Source organism: Helianthus annuus, chromosome 9 (assembly GCF_002127325.2).
Source record: "Helianthus annuus cultivar XRQ/B chromosome 9, HanXRQr2.0-SUNRISE, whole genome shotgun sequence".
In the NCBI taxonomy this organism is placed as follows: domain Eukaryota; kingdom Viridiplantae; phylum Streptophyta; class Magnoliopsida; order Asterales; family Asteraceae; genus Helianthus; species Helianthus annuus.
The window spans coordinates 20,645,260-20,665,404 of NC_035441.2; the positions used below are offsets into that span (position 1 = coordinate 20,645,260).

A 20,145-nucleotide genomic window follows, 5' to 3' on the forward strand; every position below is an offset into this window, starting at 1 on the left:
AAGTGATTATATGCCTACAAAACGCAGTTTTGGAGAAGCATGTACCTACATGGTTTTTCAAAACACAATTTTGAAAACGCAAAATCTATTTTAAAAACACATAATCTATTTTGAAAACGCAACACCAAACACCCCTTTAATATAATATATATATATATATATATATATATATTTTTAAATTATTATTATATATATATATATATATTTTTAAATTATTATAGTCAATATATAAATTATAGGGTTGAATGACTCACCGTTGGAGTCAATTTTTGGACCCAACACAAAAGTTCGAGAACTTTAACGTCACGCCACCACTTGCAAAACCCGTAGCCATCAACCAACAATCAAGTGGCTTCCTCATTGGCCGTTGGTTTTCTTATGGAACCATGCCCCAATGGAAAAAAAAAGTGAAAAATAATTGTCTAATATTTTCTTTAATTTTAAAATATTTTATTTGTTGCATAACATTATAAACTAGTGTTATCTTTAGGTGAGAAAAGACTTAGAAACTATTAGACGGGTTCCTCAAATTTATTTGGTTTCTTTCTAAATTGGTATATATACATTATAGCCTAGTGGAAATGGATATGATCGGCTTGTTTTGCTGGTGACGCGATTATATTCTAGTGGTACGTCAGTGATACAAAATTTGCGGTTCAAAAAAAAATATTCAAAATATTTTTCACACGTAAATTTAACTATATCATTCTTTTGCAATTTTAAAATATTCCTCACATGTAAAATACTAAAATCCATTTGCTAATAAAGTATTCATGTTGTACATTGTTGGGATTTCAAAGCTAAATCACACACAAATAAACTCACGAACAAAAGGAGTATTTTATTATTGATTAATTTGTAATGAAAAACATGTAAATAATACCTGTTATAGCAGACATGCCATCAGATAGTCTAGATACAGGTGTAGTTATGGAGTTCGACATGCTAGTCAACGTGATCTGGTTCCTGTTTAGAGTGTATATCAATAATGGTAATACCGAGTTCTAGGGTTGAATAACTCGTAAATGAAAAGAACATGTAAAATATTCCCAACCAATCTTACTCTGCCATATCAACTCGCATCTTCACTCTTCATTTTGTACTCAAACATAAGTGGTGCTCCACCCGTTGGAGTAGTCCATTTCATTTTTTTTTTTATTTCTAAAAATTATGTATAATAATTAAAACATTTTTTAAACTAAATAAAATTACATTAAATTAGAAAAAGATATTACATTAATTTAAAACTAGGAAAATAAAACATAAAACATAACAAAAAAATAGAAATAATTACATTGCCAATTATAGTTTTTCCCTATCTCGCGTTTTCGGGGTAGAGTAAATGGCAACATCTCTGGTAGAAAATTGTCGTGTGGTGTATTATACGTCTCCATATCCATATCATACATAAGCTGTATCTCCGCCTCGGTTTGTTCTGCAACTAATGCTATAGTGTCTTCCTCTCATTTCTTTCTTATTTCCATCAACTCCAATGCTTTTGCTTCTTTCCTAATTGTGTACTCTTCGAACTTCTTGGCCAAGCCAGTTGAGTTTCCAAACGTTCTGGTGGCTATCTTATCTTTCTTTGTGGTCTTGTTGGTGTGGCGTCTTCATTTACATCGGGTATAGAACTAGTGAATTCAGTTCCAGGTGTAACTGTCTGGTAGTTACCCGAAGCCGATGACTTTCTTTTTTAGCCCGAACTACTACTTTCTTCACCCAACAATAATACTTGGGCCCATTTGTCATGTTTTCTAACCACCTTTCATGCCTCAACATGCTGGAAATATTTTGATTGGAAATCACTCAAGGACGTTTTGATGACATCAAGATCGTTACACCTACTACTCCGTAAACGATCCTATATATTATAACAAATAGAGAAAAATGCCCGGATAGTCCATATGGTTTGCCCAGATTTCACCTATAGTCCTTACATTTTTAAAATTACAGCTATAGTCACCAAGTTTTGCAAATTCGTTCTCGGATAGTCCCTAGCCTGGATGGAGGTTGGTTTTTGGTGTTAAGTGGGTGTGAAATGACAAAAATACCCTTGTTATTAATGAATAAAAACTTTAAGAAATATTTTTTTTAATATTCAGATGGCTCCATCATTATTATATAATTATAAAGACCTAAATCCTTCTTTAACTTCTTCTTTTAAATCAGAACCACCATCACTACCACCTCTGGTATAACCACCACCACCTACCTTCCCCCTTCGACTACTACCACCACTAGCCGTAACCACCACCACCTCCGGCGACTGATCTTGTTTCACCAAACACCATGCTTCAAAGCTTCACCTAAAACCCTAATCGAACCACCCACCTGTGACAAATGGCAAATAACCGGTAATTCCGTACAATCTAATCACTATTTTTATTACATAATCTCATGCAATTAGCGTAATTTAATTACGTAACTTTGTCGTACATTAGATAACAGTGTTAGGACAAGGAAAACAATGCTATAACATATGTTGGTTTTCATTGTGTCGCGAAACCAATTAAACCATGTCGTAAAAGTGTTGGTAGAAAGTGTTGCGCGCACTATTCACGATCACACAATTCATTACAGAAAAAACGTGAAAACGAAGCGAAACGACGAAAACGTCATACGAAGGATATAATTGAGTCTATATATATATATATAGGGTTAGGCTATATAGAAAACCCTAAAAAATTTAAGAAACCCTAGAAAACCCAACCTCCTGACATTTTTTTTTTTTTGGAAAAAAATAACACATGTAATATACATGTTTTTAAGAGTTTTGGGCCAAAAAACACAAAAAAACGCCGAAGGAATGTTTTAAAAAAAAATAAACAAGTTTCGGCATTTTTTGTCTAACACATGTTAGTCACAAAAGTTGCTGAAATTTGTTTATTTTTTTTTAAAAAAATCCTTCGGCGCTTTTTTGTTTTTTTTTTTGGCCCAAAACTCTTAAAAACATGTATATTACATGTGTTATTTTTTCAAAAGAAAAAAATGTCGGGAGGTTGGGTTTTCTAGGGTTTCTTAAAATTTTTAGGGTTTTTTGTCTAGTATTAGCTTATATATATATATATATATATATATATATATATGAAAACACTAATGTGAAAACACATCTTGCAAAAATACATAACTTTCTGGTACAACGCCCTAATCACAAAATCGTCCGTTCGGCTAAAAATATAACAATTTTAACTCGTCCAAACTAATAATTTAGCATTCCGAGACTCCTGAAATATGACAAATGATGACAAACACATGAAAACAATATGATAATATTAATGGGGTGTCCGAAACATAAGCTTTCGGCGCTACGTCGCAACCCCCAGAACTTGTCCGTTATTGAACCGACAAGCTAGTAAACCACATTTTCGTCGCCAAAACAACCAAACAATAATATGGGTAAGAGTAATGTGATTTTATTCAGCATTCTCAAAAAATTTAAGTTGGGTATTAAAAAGTGGAGAACAGAGGCAAAGTCTAAAGAGTTGGAGGAACTGAAAAATTTGGAGGCAATTATAGATAGTATTCAGCAAAAAGCTATTAAGGGGCCGATTTCTTCTAGGGAGAAGAAAACTAAGATTGAGCTCCGGGTTAAGGTTAACATGTTGGAGATGAAGAAATCTAAAGATTTGCAACAAAAGGCCCGTGTAAATTGGCTAAAGTTCAGTTATGAAAACAGTTCGTATTTCCACAAGATTATCTCGGTTAACACGGCTAATAACAGAATTCATGGTTTGACGTTTCAAGATAGGATGGTGACGGATCCTGTGGAGTTGAAAGAGGAGATAAGGAAATGGTTCAAAAAACAATTCGCGGAACCGATTCGTCGAAGACCGGATTTTAGCAAGAATGGGTTACCAGTTTTATCCGATCACCTGGGTGAAATTCAATGCGAGCGGTTCACGGAACAGGAATCCTTTAAGGCTGTTAAAAGTTGTGATGGTGCGAAAGCTCCGGGTCCGGATGGTTTTTCGCTGAAATTCTTTGAAGTTTTCTCGGATAAATTAAAAAACAAGATTATGGAGGTGATGCACGAGTTTCATACTAGTGGGGATATAAGCGACGGGTGTAACTCCTCGTTTGTTGCTCTTATTCCTAAGTTGAAGGACCCTCAATATCTTTCTAATTTCCGCCCTATTTCTTTAGTTAGCTCGATTTATAAAATTATTGCCAAGATTTTGGATATTTTGGATAGTCCGTTGATTGTGAGTGCTAAGAAATGAGATTTTGTAACTCCTCGTTTGTTAGCTCGATGTATAAAATTATTGCCAAGATTTTGTAACTCCTCGTTTGTTGCTGTAATTAATGAGATTTCATCGCCTGTTCAATCAGCCTTTGTTGGAGGTCGTAATATTTTTGATAGTCCGTTGATTGTGAGTGCTAAGAAATCAAAGACTAAGTTGTTAGTGTTCAAAGTTGATTTTGAGAAGGCCTACGATTTTATCAATTGGAAATTCCTCCTCGGGATGATGGAAAAAATGTCTTTCCCAAATAAATGGATCTCTTGGGTTAAGGGTTGTCTCACTTCCGGTATGGAGGCTTAAGACAGGGGGACCCTCTCTCCCCGTTTCTTTTTATCATAGCGACGAAAGTTATTAGCTTGTTTATTAATAGGGCAATCACTTTGGGCTTTTTCCAAGGTTGCCAATTGCCGAATGGGGGCCCTAATATCACTCATCTCTGTTATGCGGATGACGTGATTTTTATAGGCATTTGGTCGGAAGAAAATGTGGTAGCTTTAAACCGTTTATTAAGATGGCTTAATTTGGTGACGGGCCTTAAGGTAAATCGACACAAATGTAAGTTATTTGGCATAGGAGTGGAAGAGAATGAAGTGGCTCGACTAGCAAATATTGTTAGATGTGATGTTGGATCTCTCCCGTTTATGTATTTGGGAATCCCGATTGGTGTAAACATGAAGAAAGTGAAGTATTGGAAACTGGTGATTGATAGATTCGCATCAAAACTCTCAAAATGGAAAGCTAGATATCTCTCGTTTGCAGGTCGGATGACTTTAGCCAAATCGGTTCTGGGAAGCTTGCCGGCATATTACTTATCTTTATTTGCTGCTCCGAAATGCATCATTCAAAAGCTTGAGAAGACCAGGAGGGAGTTTATTTAGGGGAAGACGGATACGAGGCATAAACTTAGGTGGATACATTGGGATTTTCTGCTTAAGTCCAGGAAGGCCGAGGGTATGGGTCTCGGGGCCATTCAAGGTTATAACCATGCGATGCTAACCAAGTGGTGGTGGAGGATTAAAGAAAACCCAAACCAACTGTGGGCAGAGGTCGTGGCTGCTATTCATGGAGGTAATTCAAATACTCAATCCAAATCTTTGATTCCGTTAAAAAAAATCCACTCCTGAAGTTTGGAAGGATATTGGTTCGGTTGATTCGGCTCTGTCTAATATTGGTATCAATATAAAGGAGAACCTGGTGCGGGAAGGATCTTCGTGGAAATGGAGAAGTGATACGGGTGGGTCTTTTTCGGTTAGACAGGTTAGATCCGACATCGAGAAGGCTACGATGGCGGAGGATAACGGTTCGTTAGTTTTCGCTTGGAACAATTGGGCGCCACCGAAAGTTAATTACCTGTTGTGGAGGGCCTTGTTGGACAAAATCGCTTCAAAAGTTGGGCTGATCCAAAGGGGTATTCCGCTCACGGATAGTGTCTGCCCTCGTTGCGGGTTATATGACGAAGATCCGGACCATATCTTTGTTAACTGCTTATGGGCTCAATGCGTTTGGTGGAGTATTCTTGCTTGGCTGCGGATAAACTTCATATCAAGGAATAAACTTGATGAGTTTATCTTGGGCATCAATCAAAACCTGGGAGATAAAAACTGGAATAGAATCGTGTATACGATTGTGATGGCGACCGTTTGGAGATTTTGGAGTGCAAGGAACGAGAAGGTGTTCAAGGGCATTTTTATTCCTATTATCAAAACGGTGGAGCATATAAAGGAGGATGCTTTCCTTTGGATTAGTAACAGATCAAAGCTCAAGAAGCCAAAGTGGGAGAAGTAGAAGGATTTTGATATAGTTGATATTTTGTAATCCGTTTTTTTTCTTTTGTTGTAGTCTTGCGGATTTTGTTTGTTTCCAGCATCTTGCTGACCCTTTATATATATATATATATATATATAAAGTGTGGTTGCCCATTTAAAAAAAAAAAAAAAAAAAAAAAAAAAAAAAAAAACAAAAAACTACATAACATACCGTTGCCAACTCAACTCTTTCCAAACCAATATCGTTTGATTTTACACCCAACCAACATGCCTACACCCTAATTTAAAATCAGCTACTTTGCAAAGTACTGTTCTCTCACCAACTTTTGTCTTTTTCCATAATCTGTCCCCTATAAATATATTCACACTCATCTTCTCTCTCGTAATTACACATCTATACCGATCTATCTCAAATCTCCCTAAAGCGTCTTTCAAGATTTACAATCAGGGTTTTTCAAAATGCTCCTCTCATCAACCCCCTCCCGCACTTCATGGTTCCAACAACAAAACCCCAAACCATTACCCTCATCACCACCCGATTTCATCCTAAAATCACCAACTCTCTCATTACATTCACCTAAAAATATCACAAAATCCTCATCATTAGAGGGTGATGATTTGGTCACTCTTTCACGTTCATCACGCAGGAATTCACTGAACAATGCAAGCTGTTTGATCTCGTCTGTTGTTGCAGTTGAAGTAATGGTTGTGGTGGATGGTGTGGGTGTAGGTGGTGGTGGCGGGAGGATTTGTGGTGGTGGTGGTGGTGGCAATGAGGGTTGTGATAATGGTGGTGATGGTATGGATGGGTTTTATAGGAGTATGATTGAAGCGAACCCGAGTAGTTCGTTGGTTCTGGGCAATTATGCTAAGTATTTGAAAGAGGTAGTTATCCATTATCATGTTCATATATTTACCTAGGGTTGGGCTTGACTCGTTTGCAAACTGAGTCGAGAAGGCTGGGTCATTTATCTTAACGAGGTGGAATGTTAAGGTTGAACGCGTCTTGTGAAAAGCTTGAGCCTGCTCGTTTATCAATTGTCATATACTTATATTCATCATTTACGTTATTTACCTATAGTATTTACCTATAGGTATGTAAACGAGATGAGATGAGCCGAGCTGAGCGAACCAGAGTGAGCTTGGGCTCGAGTTCTTAAAACTGAACGCCCGGCTCGTGTATCTTCACTAGCTGAAATGTTGAGCTCAAGTCAGATTGTATATTTTTAAATTTTGTATTTTTTACACATATTGATAAATATGTAAACAAAAAATATATTTTTTATGCAAAATATATTAACTGTAGAATTTTCAATTGATATGTGTGTGTATATATATGTATATATATATATGTATATATATATATATATATATATATATATATATCAAACTTTGGGTTATAATTTATCTATATTAAAATTTGAGATTTATTTTATATGAGCCAGACGAGGGAGCCAACGAATCAGCTTACCTTGGCTGTAGCTCGGCTCGTTTACAAACGAACTGATTTAAAGCAAGCCACGAGCTTTTTGAAGAACCCTATATTTACTAGATCCAGATTCAATATTCTTGTTATGTGAATGTGGGTTTTGATTAACAATCTTAAACAGGTTAAAGGTGATGTTTTGAGAGCTGAAGAGTACTGCAGTAGAGCAATACTGGCTAACCCTAGTGATGCAAATGCTTTGTCAATGTATGCTGATTTGATTTGGGAGACGCAAAAGGTTGCATCGCGTGCGCAGAGTTACTTCGATCAAGCGGTTAAAGCTTCTCCAGATGACAGGTAAGCTAAACATATTCATTTTGATATGTAGATTATGCTATTTTTATTGTTTGACTGAAGAATAATCATTTGATTATGATACAGTTATGTTATGGCTGCTTATGCGCACTTTCTTTGGGACGCTGATGAAGAAGTTTCTGATACGAACCTAGCAGCATCAAGTTTCGTACAAGAAGCTTCATAACAGTTTCCGATTGCTGCAGTGTCATAGGCTCGACGAATCATGCTTATGATAATAGAAATATTGTATAACAGTTTCTGACCCGTCTTCCTTTCCTTGTTTCGTGTACTTTTTTGATCGATTATGACCAAATTTTGTCAACTAGTGAATAGCCCCCTAGTTGCGGGGATGTGGTGTAAAATCATTGCAGAGAGGTGTTGGTGCACTTGTGTCTGTACTTTGTCTGTATTCGGTCTGTATGTAAACGATGTCCTAAATCAGTCTGTAAGTTGACCAAGTCAACTATCCTCCTAGTTTGACTTGGACAACATGATGTTTGTCTGGATCGAAGGATAGCCTCGAAGGATACGCATCATCCTTCGAGGTGCTCGAAAGATATGGTTCGACCATTAGACATCGAAGGATGATCCTTCGATGTCCACGCTGATCGTTCGAGCTCCCTGTCATCGATAGATGATCCTTCGGACCATCTATCGATCCTTCGACCAAGACCTGCTGTGTATGGGTATAAATACCCATGCAGTGTGTTAGTGTTGTATAGATGCACATTTGGAGAGTTAGAGAAACTCTGCTGGAAAACACACACACACACACTTTAGAGAGTTTGCAAACAAGATTGTAAACATTGTGCTTGTAACCGTAAACCTTCATACGTATTAATACAAGTGGTGTTAATCGGTGAACTTTGTGTGTTCTTGTGTTTGTTCTTGCTTCATCCCGGTTTGCCTACTAGCTTGGATTCCGCACTCGCTAGTGGGTTAGTATAACAAGGTTTAGGTTTGTTCTCGATCCTCCGAGAAAAGGGACCTACAAGTGGTATCAGAGCCTCGCTCTTTACCTTGTTTAAAACCGGTTTGTTCAAGTTCTTGGTGTGTTTGGACACTTGGTTTAGTAACCGTTTTTGGTAGTTTTCTGCATAAAAACGCGTACTAAACCTATCGGGAGTGTTCGGGGTCGGTTTGGGTAACATAAAAATTGTCTTTGTGAAACTTTGATTTTTCCGGCCATATCTCCGGTGTGTTTCCGGTGACCAGTTCTTGAAGATAAGGTTGCTTATTTTGGCAAAATTTTTGAAAGTCAATTGTTTGGTGAAAAGTTGTTGCAGAACCATCCTTTCTGCCGAAAGTTGGTACATCAACACATCACCTTTTCACCAACCTGTCCTTTCGTGTCAGGTGTGTCAGAGGATTCGAAAGATATCCTTCGACATCGAAAGATATCCTTCGACATCTTTCGATCAAAGGCAGCTCGAAAGATAAGCATCCTTCGAGTAGTCTTTCGAAGTCTAAGGGTTATCCTTCGTAGTTGGAATCTTTTCGAAAGTTGGTTGTCCGAAAGATAAGGATACATCTCGAAAGATAAGGATCTTTCATTGTGAATCCTTCGAGATCAGTATTCGAAAGATATAAATCTTTCGAACATTGAATCTTTCGTGATAATCAGTCGAAAGATAAGGATCTTTCATTGAGAATCTTTCGAAGACTATTGCTCGAAACTCAACAGTAATCTTTCGATCACTGTTGATCCTTCGAACAAGTCTTGATCTTTCGATCAGATTGTATCTTTCAATTGTTGTCTGTTTGTTGTTGACAGTTTGTGGTGTGTAGGTTATTTATTGATTTTTGATCACAATGAGTTGCACAAGTCCTTGGGATTGGAGTACGGATCCACAACCAGATCTGAAACAGATGTCTATGGCTGAGTATATGACGAGTGCCATTCCGAAACAACAACAATCAATAAGTTCCTGTCAATGGGCTTTGGTATCCAATCAAAGTCAAAGTCTTCAGAATCTTCTGATTAGTGAGAGTGAAACAGGCAGTAACAATCGTCCACCAAAGCTGAACCACATGAACGATTTTCCATCATGGAAAGGCCGCTTTCACACATATGTTCAAGGACAAAGCACCGACCTTTGGATGTGTTTTGTCAATGCATTCAATGAAAGTCTTGAAAGTAGAGCATCCACTTCAGAAGGTTACGCCAACATGCTTGAAAATGACAAGAAGGCTTATGAATTGGAGAAAAAGGCCTATGCCATACTTACTCAAGCACTCAACAAAGACATCTACCATCAGTTTTCATATTGCAAGACCACGAAAGCATTGTGGGATGCCTTAGTTGCTAGAGGAGAAGGCAATGCAGCCGCTCGAAAGTCTAGGCATGATTTGTTGAAGAAAGAATTTGAATCTTTTCAGTTTTTGGAAAACGAGACTCTGAATGATATGACCACACGTTTCTATCATTTGATTAGTGAAATGTGTGCTTATGGGGTGGCAGCTACTCAACAAGACATGGTGAATAGGTTTGCTGACGCCCTACCCCCAAAATGGAGTTCGTTTATTGAGTTGTTGAAGCATACTAAAGCTCTAGATGAGATTAACATCTATGAGTTCATTCAGAAGCTGGAACATAAAAATGATGAAGAAATTAGGAAAGCAAGGCGTGCTCCAGCTCCTCAGAATACAGAAATGTATTTGCCTGGTTTTGGTCCTTCAGCTAGTTCTGTTCAGCAACCGAAGCTTCAAACTGCTTTTGTGTCCAATACAAGTTCCTTTCCATTTCCTCAATCAACAGCTGCTCCACCACAACCTCAATTCGATCCGAGGTCCTATATTCCTGTTCCAACACAGCCACAACCACAACCTCAACAACAACAACAGCAAGCTCACTATACAAGCAATCCTCAACCTCAGCCTCAAAGTCATCACACAATCCGAGTCGACAACTCAAATCTTTCACACCTTAGCATTGAAGTTGCTAAGGAACATATGGAAATTATCAACACCATGGTCAGTGCTTACTGTGGTTTGGTAGCTGGTCAGCTTGGAAACATCAACATGACCAATGAAGATTATGATCAGATCGACAAGGAAGAAATGGAGTTGATGGATATTAAATGGGCTTTTGCTAGTGCGGTTAGAAGGGCAAAAGATTTCATGGCACGAACTGGAAGAACTTCGTTGGAAGGAAAGAAAAACACGAAGTATGGGTTTGATATTAATGCCGTCACGTGTTTTAACTGTGGCGAGAAAGGGCACTTTAAACGTGAGTGCACTCGACCAACAAAACACGGCAATCACAACCCTTTCAGAAACCAGACGAACGTGAATGCCCAACAAGAAAACCGTGAGAGGAGGATGGTGGCAGTGAATAACAATCAGGGACAGCCTGGAGCTACCAATCACAATCGGGCTTTGGCTGTTCAAGCTGATGAAGGATGTGACTGGTCAGTTCAGTTTGGTGATGGTGATCAGGGAAGTGGAACTGCATTGTATGCTAAGGTCATCGAGCAGGTTCAAAAGGAAGAATCTTCTGGAAGCGATGACAGTTCTGGTTATTCTGGCAGTTCGGATGAAGAAGGCTCTGTTTCTGGGGATAATCACTCAGAGCCTGATGTGAATGAAGAAGGAGATGATGATATACAGGAGCTACTGAATGAAGCTGATGAGCTTAAATGTCAGAAATCAATTCTGATTAGGAAGGCTGCTGCTACATCAACGGAAATGGAAAAGCTATTCTCTGAAGATGGAGCTTTTTCTTTTCAAACTGCCTTTATGGCAAATGGTTCAGCCTCTACTAGTCAGGTAACTTCTGAACCTCCTGCTCCTAGTATTTGTAAATCATGTGCAGAGATGAAGCTTGAATCAGAAAAGCTTCATAGTCATAATCAGAATTTGGTTATTGAACTGTCAAAATGCCAAGAGGCAAACATGGCTTTAACCCGGAATGAAAAAGAATTTAAATCTGTAATAGAAACATTAAAGAAAAATGTGTCCGAGGTTAACAAAGTAGTTTACCACAAACAAGTAAGTATAAATGAATACATTAACCTTGTGGAAGAAACTAAGAAGCAATTAGCCATTGCCCAATGCAAGCATGATGCGATCAAACAGAAATTGGATAGTTATTCTAACTCCCGATTTGTGCTTGATCACATCATAGACGTTCAACAACTGAAAGGTAACGTGAAAGGTGTAGGGTATAAGGCGTGTCCACCCCCTTTGATGGACAACTATACCAAGATGCCCGATGAAGAGGAAATGCCTCGGTATGAACCCAGTGTGCCTTTGAACTTGGAGGAATTTTCTACTGGCCTAGGGTTCAAATCGGACAGTTCTTCAAACACAGCCCCTAAGGAACAAGAAACTTCACCATCCATGAAACAAAGTCCTCTAATTATCGAGGACTATGAGACATCGGATGATGAATCAGATGTGGCTGTAAGTGATCAGGATAAATCACTTAGCAAGATGAAAGGAGTAGATATTCCACGAGAGAATCACATCCTTTGTGATCCTGATACTCCTGAGGTTCCATCTGTTGAGAAGCAAGTGATTGATCCTGTCAAGGTTGATAAGACAGGTGTGTCTACTGTTAAAAGCAGTAATGTGTTGTACACCTTGGTTGGAGATAATAAAATCTATTCAGATCATGTTTTTCCAATTAAAAATGTAAATAAATCTTTGATTGACAAAGTCTTTGAAGACAATACAAACAAATTTTTGGGAAAAACACTGCCGGGAATTGTGGTAACACAATGTGATCCAATTCCTAAGGCTGAGATTAGGAAACAGTTTGGCAATCAAAAATCTCCAACCACTCAACAACCGACTGCTTCTAAGGGTAAACAACCACAACGAGTTCCAAAGCCAAAGGCTAAAGTTGAATCAAAAGGAGCTCGTTACATGAAGAAAGGAAAAGATGTTAAGTTTGTAGCATCAAAAGGTACAGATAAAATTGAGACTTTTGAAAACAAATCAAACACTGATTTTGTACAACAAGTCAAGATTTTGAAACGAAACAGTGATAACAATTACACCCAACACACAAACGGGTGTGATGAAAGAGCAAGTACCTCAGGTTCTACAAGCTCAACATCTGGTAGTCGATCAAGTTCTCCTAAAACTGTTGAAAGGAGAACTTGTTTCAAATGTGGAGAAATTGGGCACATTATCAGAAATTGCCCAAATGCTCCAAAGAAGAAGTTGGTTGAAAAGGCTCCACCTGAAGCAGTTCACCCTCAACGTCGGTCAGTTTCACCTAAACAAGATAAACGAACTGTAAAAGAACAAGAAACTAAACAACGACGTAAGAACATAAAAACTGTTGAAAAAGCTTTAAAATCTGAAGTTAAAACAGTTCAAAAGGAACCAAGAGTGTCACAACCTATAAAACCAGAATCTTCAAAAGCTGGTAGGCAAAGACAAACTTGGTTACCTAAATCGGGTGACAATTCAGGGGGAGCAGTTGTTCTTGAAAACCATCAGGAGATAGAGCTTACGTATCGTGATGCCAAGGGACGACCCAAGACCACTAAGGCTTGGGTCCCCATTCTCAACTGATGTGTTTATTTGACATGTGCAGGATGTTCTAGGAGGAACTATTAATAGTCATTGGATTGTTGATAGTGGGGCATCCAGGCACATGACTGGCGACTTACGACTCCTATACGACGTGAGAAATATTAGAGGAGGGTATGTTGCTTTTGCGGGTGATAAAGGAGGGTACATCACTGGAGAAGGAAGTATCTCCAATGGCATCGTGTGCTTTGATAAGATCAATTATGTGAAGCAAATTGATCACAATCTTCTCAGTGTGTCGCAAATCTGCGATAAAAAGTTCTCAGTGATTTTTGATGATGCTGGCTGTTATGTGCTGAAGCCTGGATTCAAAATTCCACAAGAATGGGTTCTCTTATCGGCTCCGAGAGTTAATGATCTTTATATTCTCGATATGAGCCAAGCGATTACTACATCTGCACAAGTTACTTGTTTTGTCTCAAAAGCCACAGAAAAGGAGTCTATATCTTGGCACAGAAGAATGGGGCACATTCACTTGAGAAAGATGAACCATTTGGTGAAAAATAATCTTGTGAATGGTGTGCCTGTTAGAAGTTTTCATCTACAAGATATCTGTGTCTCGTGCCAAAAGGGGAAGCAAACGAAGAAGTCTCACCCTTTGAAGAAAATCAACACTGTCAGCATGCCACTCGAACGTCTTCATATGGACCTTTTTGGACCTATGAAGCACAAGACAACGTTTGGTGATGCTTATTGTTTAGTAGTTACTGATGACTATTCTAGATTTTCTTGGGTATCCTTTATGGCACACAAAAGTGAAACTCCTGGCATCCTCAAGGATCTTCTTACAATGTTGGAAAATCTCTATACGTTGAAAGTGAAAAGGATCCGAAGCGACAATGGAACTGAATTCAAGAATCAAGTTATGGATGAGTTTTGTACTTCTAAAGGCATTCTTCATGAGTACAGTTCTCGTTATACTCCACAACAAAATGGTGTCGCTGAGAGGAAGAATCGGACTATTATTGAAACTGCAAGAACAATGTTAGTAGAGTCGGAACTCCCTATTCAATTCTGGGGAGAGGCTGTATCGGCTGCTTGCTACACGTTGAACAGAGTTCTTACAGTTAAGAGACATGGCAAGACTTGCTTCGAACTCCTTCAGAGAAGGAAACCGGATCTTTCTTACCTTGAACCGTTTGGTGCTCCTTGTACTATGATTGAGCCGGATGGAAAGTTTGGTGCACGAGCTATCGAGGGTTTCTTCCTTGGATATGCAACTCCGAATTTTCGTGTTTGGAATCTAGCTACCAAAAAGATTGAGCTATGGAGTGAAGTTAGGGTTCAAAGGTACACGAGTCCTGTTAGGGCTCCGGGTGATCCGTGGATGTTCGATTATGATGGATTATTTAACTCCTTCAATCTGCCAACCTTTGACGAAGAATCAGCAGCGGCTCGGATGTTGTTAGAAAGTGACAACGCTGCTGTCTCGCCATTGGTCAGACCTATTGTTGTTGACCCTCAAGCTTCTACGTCAGTCAACAATATGGTTCAAAATGAGGTTTATGAAGATGCTGCTGATTATAATGACTCTTCTGAAGATGATGAATATCATGATGCAGCCGAAGGATCTTCAGCTCCAGCTGCTCCTGTTCAAGGTGCCTCTGGTGATACACCTCATACGCAGAATATCGATACTGCTGAAGGGAATGCATCCACTTCTAACCACATTCCTGGTGTGGAGTTGGTTGTTGATCTTAATCTGAACAATTTGGGTATCAATGCTCGTGTGCCAGATAATCCTGAAATGCGGATTCACGATACCCATCCCCAGCAGAATATCATAGGAGATGTCCATCGCGGTGTGCAGACGCGTAATCAGCTGAGAAACAACCGGAATGCTGGTTTGTATTCAGCTATAAGAGAGTCTGGTCAACAAAATGACTGGTCCTTCGCGTGTTATGTGTCACAAGAAGAACCAAAGTCGTGGAAAGAAGCATTGAAAGACAGTGCTTGGGTTGAGGCCATGCAGGAAGAATTACAGCAATTTCACAAGCTGGGTGTTTGGAAGCTTGTTGAAAAGCCTGAGAATTACAAGAAGATTGGCACTCGATGGGTCTTCAAATGCAAGAAAGACGACCGTGGAGTGGTAATTCGAAACAAAGCTCGTTTAGTCGTTCAAGGTTTTCGTCAGATAGAGGGTATCGACTACAACGAAGTCTATGCACCAGTTGCACGTCTGGAAGCTATTCGGATCTTTCTGGCTTATGCCTCATTCAAAGGATTCAAGGTTTACCAGATGGATGTCAAAAGTGCATTTCTACATGGTGTGGTTGAAGAAGAGGTATATGTCGAACAGCCTCCAGGTTTTGAAGATCCTGTTCATCCCGATCGGGTTTGGTTGCTCAACAAAGCTCTCTATGGTCTTCATCAAGCGCCACGAGCTTGGTATGCAACCTTATCTACATATCTGCTGGAGAACGGTTTTCGAAGAGGTCTTATCGATTGTACTCTCTTCATCAAAGAACAAGATGGGGATCTTCTTCTGGTTCAGGTATATGTTGATGATATTATTTTTGGTTCTACTAATGATGTTTTGTGTAGGAATTTCGAGCGCATCATGCAGGATAAATTCGAGATGAGTGCTATGGGGGAAATGAATTTCTTTTTGGGCCTACAAGTGCAACAAACGGAGTCTGGGATATTCATCCATCAGACTAAATATGTTGGAGACATCTTGAGCCGGTTCCAGATGTCCGATGCAACGCCCATTGGTACCCCATTGCCAACTAATCACGGAATAACTCCTGACGTAAAGGGTGAACCTGTTAGCCCTTCATACTATCGCGCGATGATCGGATCCCTTATGTACCTCACAGCATCAAGGCCAGATATAATGTACCCAACATGCCTGCTTGCCAGATATCAAGTCAACCCGAAGGCCTCACATCTTGCAGCTGTCAAAAGGATTTTTCGTTATTTGAAGGCTTATCCAGACACCGGTCTGTGGTATCCTGGGGATAATAACTTTGACTTGGTCGCATTCAGTGATTCTGATTTTGGCGGATGTAAAATCGACGGCAAATCCACAACGGCTGGATGTCAGTTTTTAGGAAATCGCCTAGTCACCTGGCAGTGCAAGAAGCAGACGTGTGTCGCTACATCAACATGCGAAGCTGAATACATTGCTGCATCAAGTTGTTGTTCACAAGTTCTTTGGATCCAACAACAATTGCGGGACTACGGTTTTGAATTCCTAACTACTCCTATATACGTTGATAATTCTGCTGCTTTAGATATCACTAAAAATCCTGTGCAGCATTCAAAGACCAAACATATCGAAATCAAATATCACTTTATACGTGATTGCTTTGAGAAAAGGCTAATCGATGTTGTTAAGGTCCACACCGATGACCAACGTGCCGACTTATTTACCAAAGCTTTTGACAAATCTAGATTTGACTTCTTATTATTGGTAAATGGCATTAAGGTCAAGCAAGAGTAAACCAACATCGGAAAATCATTTTTGTAAATATCTTTGTGTGTTTTTAAATTTATCTTAGTTTGTTGATTTTAGGGGGAGTAAATCCAAAAATCGGAAAATACAAAAACATCGAAAAATTTCAAAAACACAAAAACAGTAGAAAATCAAAAATGAGTTTCCTGGAGAGCAAAAGAGAAAATGATAGTACATCAGTGGTCTATCCTAACCTCTTTAAACCTTAAATGCAAAACGATAAGCAGCTCTATATAAGATGTATCGGTAGGCTCACAATCATTTTAAAGTGTGCAGGGTGATATAAATCTTAACCGACTGAAGACCAGGTGGGAACCATTCATTGGCATATGGTCTTAGTACCGAAATTTCGTTTGATAGATTGCCGAGGTTCTGAGATATTCGGTCTTTATGCTGCTTATCATCTGGGTATCATGGTTGTATCTTTTACCGAAAAATAACGGGGACGCAAGTCTAGATCTTCCATGATACTATACATACGTGTACATATTGCATACTGCATTCGACCTCAATAAGTGATAAACAATCACATGTCCAAATCAAATAAGTGATAAAATATCACATTTATCCGGGTGTCAAGTTCGTCTCTCTGCTGTACGGAAGTACTGACCTGTTCACGGACTTGCACCTGTGCCCTCATGCATACGAAAATCAAGTTCCTCATCAATAAGTGATTATATCACATAGGACTTGTTTTCAAATCAAAATAAGTGAGTATCTCACAATTTTATACGGTCAAACAGATGATAATCGGTATACTCACCGGTAAGATGAACTCTCGTGCATACCTTGATACGGGAATGTGTCGTGATGTGGATGAACACCGGTCGGTAAGTATAAATCATACATTAACGTATCCTCTAAACATGATTACATCTGATAAGTTGAGCTTAAGTGGATAACAATACCGATAATTGTTATAGGATGCTTATCTTAATGTTAACTAACTGAACAACAAGAGTGTTTTGGCATGACCGTACACTGATATGATTCTCTTACCCTCGAAACTCGCAAAAAGAATGTCTGTATATATTTATTTACTGCTTAACTTTTATTGTTTTTCTTTTAAACAGTTTCGTCGTTTGGTGCATATCAGCACGACATTAGCGGTGATGTCGTTTGATAACACTCAAAGGATATTAAAATTGTTGTCTTTTAATTTCAAAAACACACCTAAAATCTGTGTTTTAATATAAACTTTATAAAAGCCAAAAAGATTTTCTTTCTACTTTATTTTCGATCGTACGATGTTGGAGCTCAAGTCTTCGTTGCCTGAAACCTGAACGAAAACCGAATTGACTAAATCTTCATAAACGGTCGAAATTTGCATGTTTTGAAAGTTAAAGGCTAAAATTGAAAAAAAATTTATTAAACTTTCAAACTGTCGGACGGTGTTTGATTGTGACATGGTCATTCGTGTGTCATTTGTTTATACTATGTTCCAAGCAGTTGTTCTCATTACGCGTTTAGATTTCTTGCATGTGCAGATTCTAAGGGCTAGGAGAACATGGTCGATGACAAGCTTTGGAATGAAGACACGACGAGAAGGCGCTCAAAAGACGAAGATGATCGAGTTGCCGCTGGCCATCTTCAACACCACAAGGATCTCACTTCATAAAGATAAAGTCCATTCACGAGCATAACTCAAGGGGGAGCTTATGTTAAGGGGGAGTTTGTCAACACACTTCCTACATGATACGGGTAGTTTGTTGATACACTCTCTGCTTTCAAGACGTGAAGACTTTGAAGATCCTCCGACCATGAAGACTTGAAAGGACATCAGAGTTTTGGAAACTCGAAGACCAAAGACTGTCGAAGTTCGAGACAAGTCTACATCTATAGAAGATAAAGACAAGATAAAGACAAAGCTACAGCCAAGGGGGAGTTTGTTGGTGCACTTGTGTCTGTACTTTGTCTGTATTCGGTCTGTATGTAAACGATGTCCTAAATCAGTCTGTAAGTTGACCAAGTCAACTATCCTCCTAGTTTGACTTGGACAACATGATGTTTGTCTGGATCGAAGGATAGCCTCGAAGGATACGCATCATCCTTCGAGGTGCTCGAAAGATATGGTTCGACCATTAGACATCGAAGGATGATCCTTCGATGTCCACGCTGATCGTTCGAGCTCCCTGTCATCGATAGATGATCCTTCGGACCATCTATCGATCCTTCGACCAAGACCTGCTGTGTATGGGTATAAATACCCATGCAGTGTGTTAGTGTTGTATAGATGCACATTTGGAGAGTTAGAGAAACTCTGCTGGAAAACACACACACACACACTTTAGAGAGTTTGCAAACAAGATTGTAAACATTGTGCTTGTAACCGTAAACCTTCATACGTATTAATACAAGTGGTGTTAATCGGTGAACTTTGTGTGTTCTTGTGTTTGTTCTTGCTTCATCCCGGTTTGCCTACTAGCTTGGATTCCGCACTCGCTAGTGGGTTAGTATAACAAGGTTTAGGTTTGTTCTCGATCCTCCGAGAAAAGGGACCTACAAGAGGCAGCGTAAAACAATTGTAAGTAACAAATGAACGACGATCAACATAATATAAAAATAAAAATTCTAACACTAATTGACTCATGTAACGTGACACATAGACGAAGTAGAATTTATAAGACACTTATTAGAAAATCGAGGGGGTAAAAAAAAACCTGACGGATTAAATGTGACCACTAAATACCGTACTAAGTAGTCACCAAACGGCGATCATATCCGAGAAAAAGCCTAAAGAAAAACTAATGAAAAAACTAAACTCATTTTAACTTTTGTGGAAAAGTTATAAAAATCTAAAGTTTTATAATGAAAAACATTAAAGTTCACAAAAAAAATTTGATAATAATAATAAGGGGAATTGGCCTGTAATAATCCCACCAAGACCTTATTGGCCATTAATAATCCCACCTCAGAATATTACCTCCACTAGTCTCACATTTCACCTATTTTTCCTACAATGGTCCCCCGTTAAAAAAACTTAACGGGGTTAAACTTTTTTCCAAATTACAAACAGATTTTTTAGGGCTTTTGATCAGAACGATGATACGAGTCCATTGATATAAAACTTACTTCGAAATGATGTTCCAAGTGACTTGATTTTGGTTATTTGAAAAATTAAACACCCGAATTGAAGCGTCGTTTTCATCGTTTGGAGCATCGTTTCGAGGCAAGTTTTACATCAATGGACTCGTATCGTCGTTCTAATCGAAAGCCCTAAAAAATCTGTATGTAATTTGGAAAAAAGCTTAACTCCGTTAAATTTTTTTAACGGGGGACCATTGTAGGAAAAATAGGTGAAAGGTGAGACTGATGGGGGGAATATTCTAAGGTGGGATTATTAATGGCCAATAA

General features: G+C 38.7%; 2 protein-coding genes across 2 annotated transcripts; both read left to right on the plus strand.

Annotated features, from left to right (window-relative positions):
* Nucleotides 1-5,303: 5,303 nt before the first annotated feature.
* Nucleotides 5,304-6,026, plus strand: LOC110875461. The gene is made up of 2 exons (XM_022123659.1): nucleotides 5,304-5,309; nucleotides 5,427-6,026. The coding sequence occupies exons 1-2, from the start codon at nucleotides 5,304-5,306 to the stop codon at nucleotides 6,024-6,026; spliced, it is 606 nt and encodes a 201-aa protein (XP_021979351.1).
* Nucleotides 6,027-6,466: 440 nt separating this feature from the next.
* On the plus strand, nucleotides 6,467-7,929 carry LOC110874201. The gene is made up of 2 exons (XM_035976840.1): nucleotides 6,467-6,892; nucleotides 7,618-7,929. Exons 1-2 carry the CDS (start codon nucleotides 6,467-6,469, stop codon nucleotides 7,792-7,794), a joined length of 603 nt encoding a protein of 200 aa, XP_035832733.1. The 3' UTR covers nucleotides 7,795-7,929.
* The last annotated feature ends 12,216 nt before the right edge of the window (nucleotides 7,930-20,145 follow it).

Coding starts and splice junctions, on each gene's coding strand:
- LOC110874201 (XM_035976840.1), top strand. CDS start 6,467: ATGCTCCTCTCATCAACCCCCTCCCGCACTTCATGGTTCCAACAACAA. Junction 6,893..7,617: donor ATGCTAAGTATTTGAAAGAG/GTAGTTATCCAT, acceptor AATCTTAAACAG/GTTAAAGGTGATGTTTTGAG.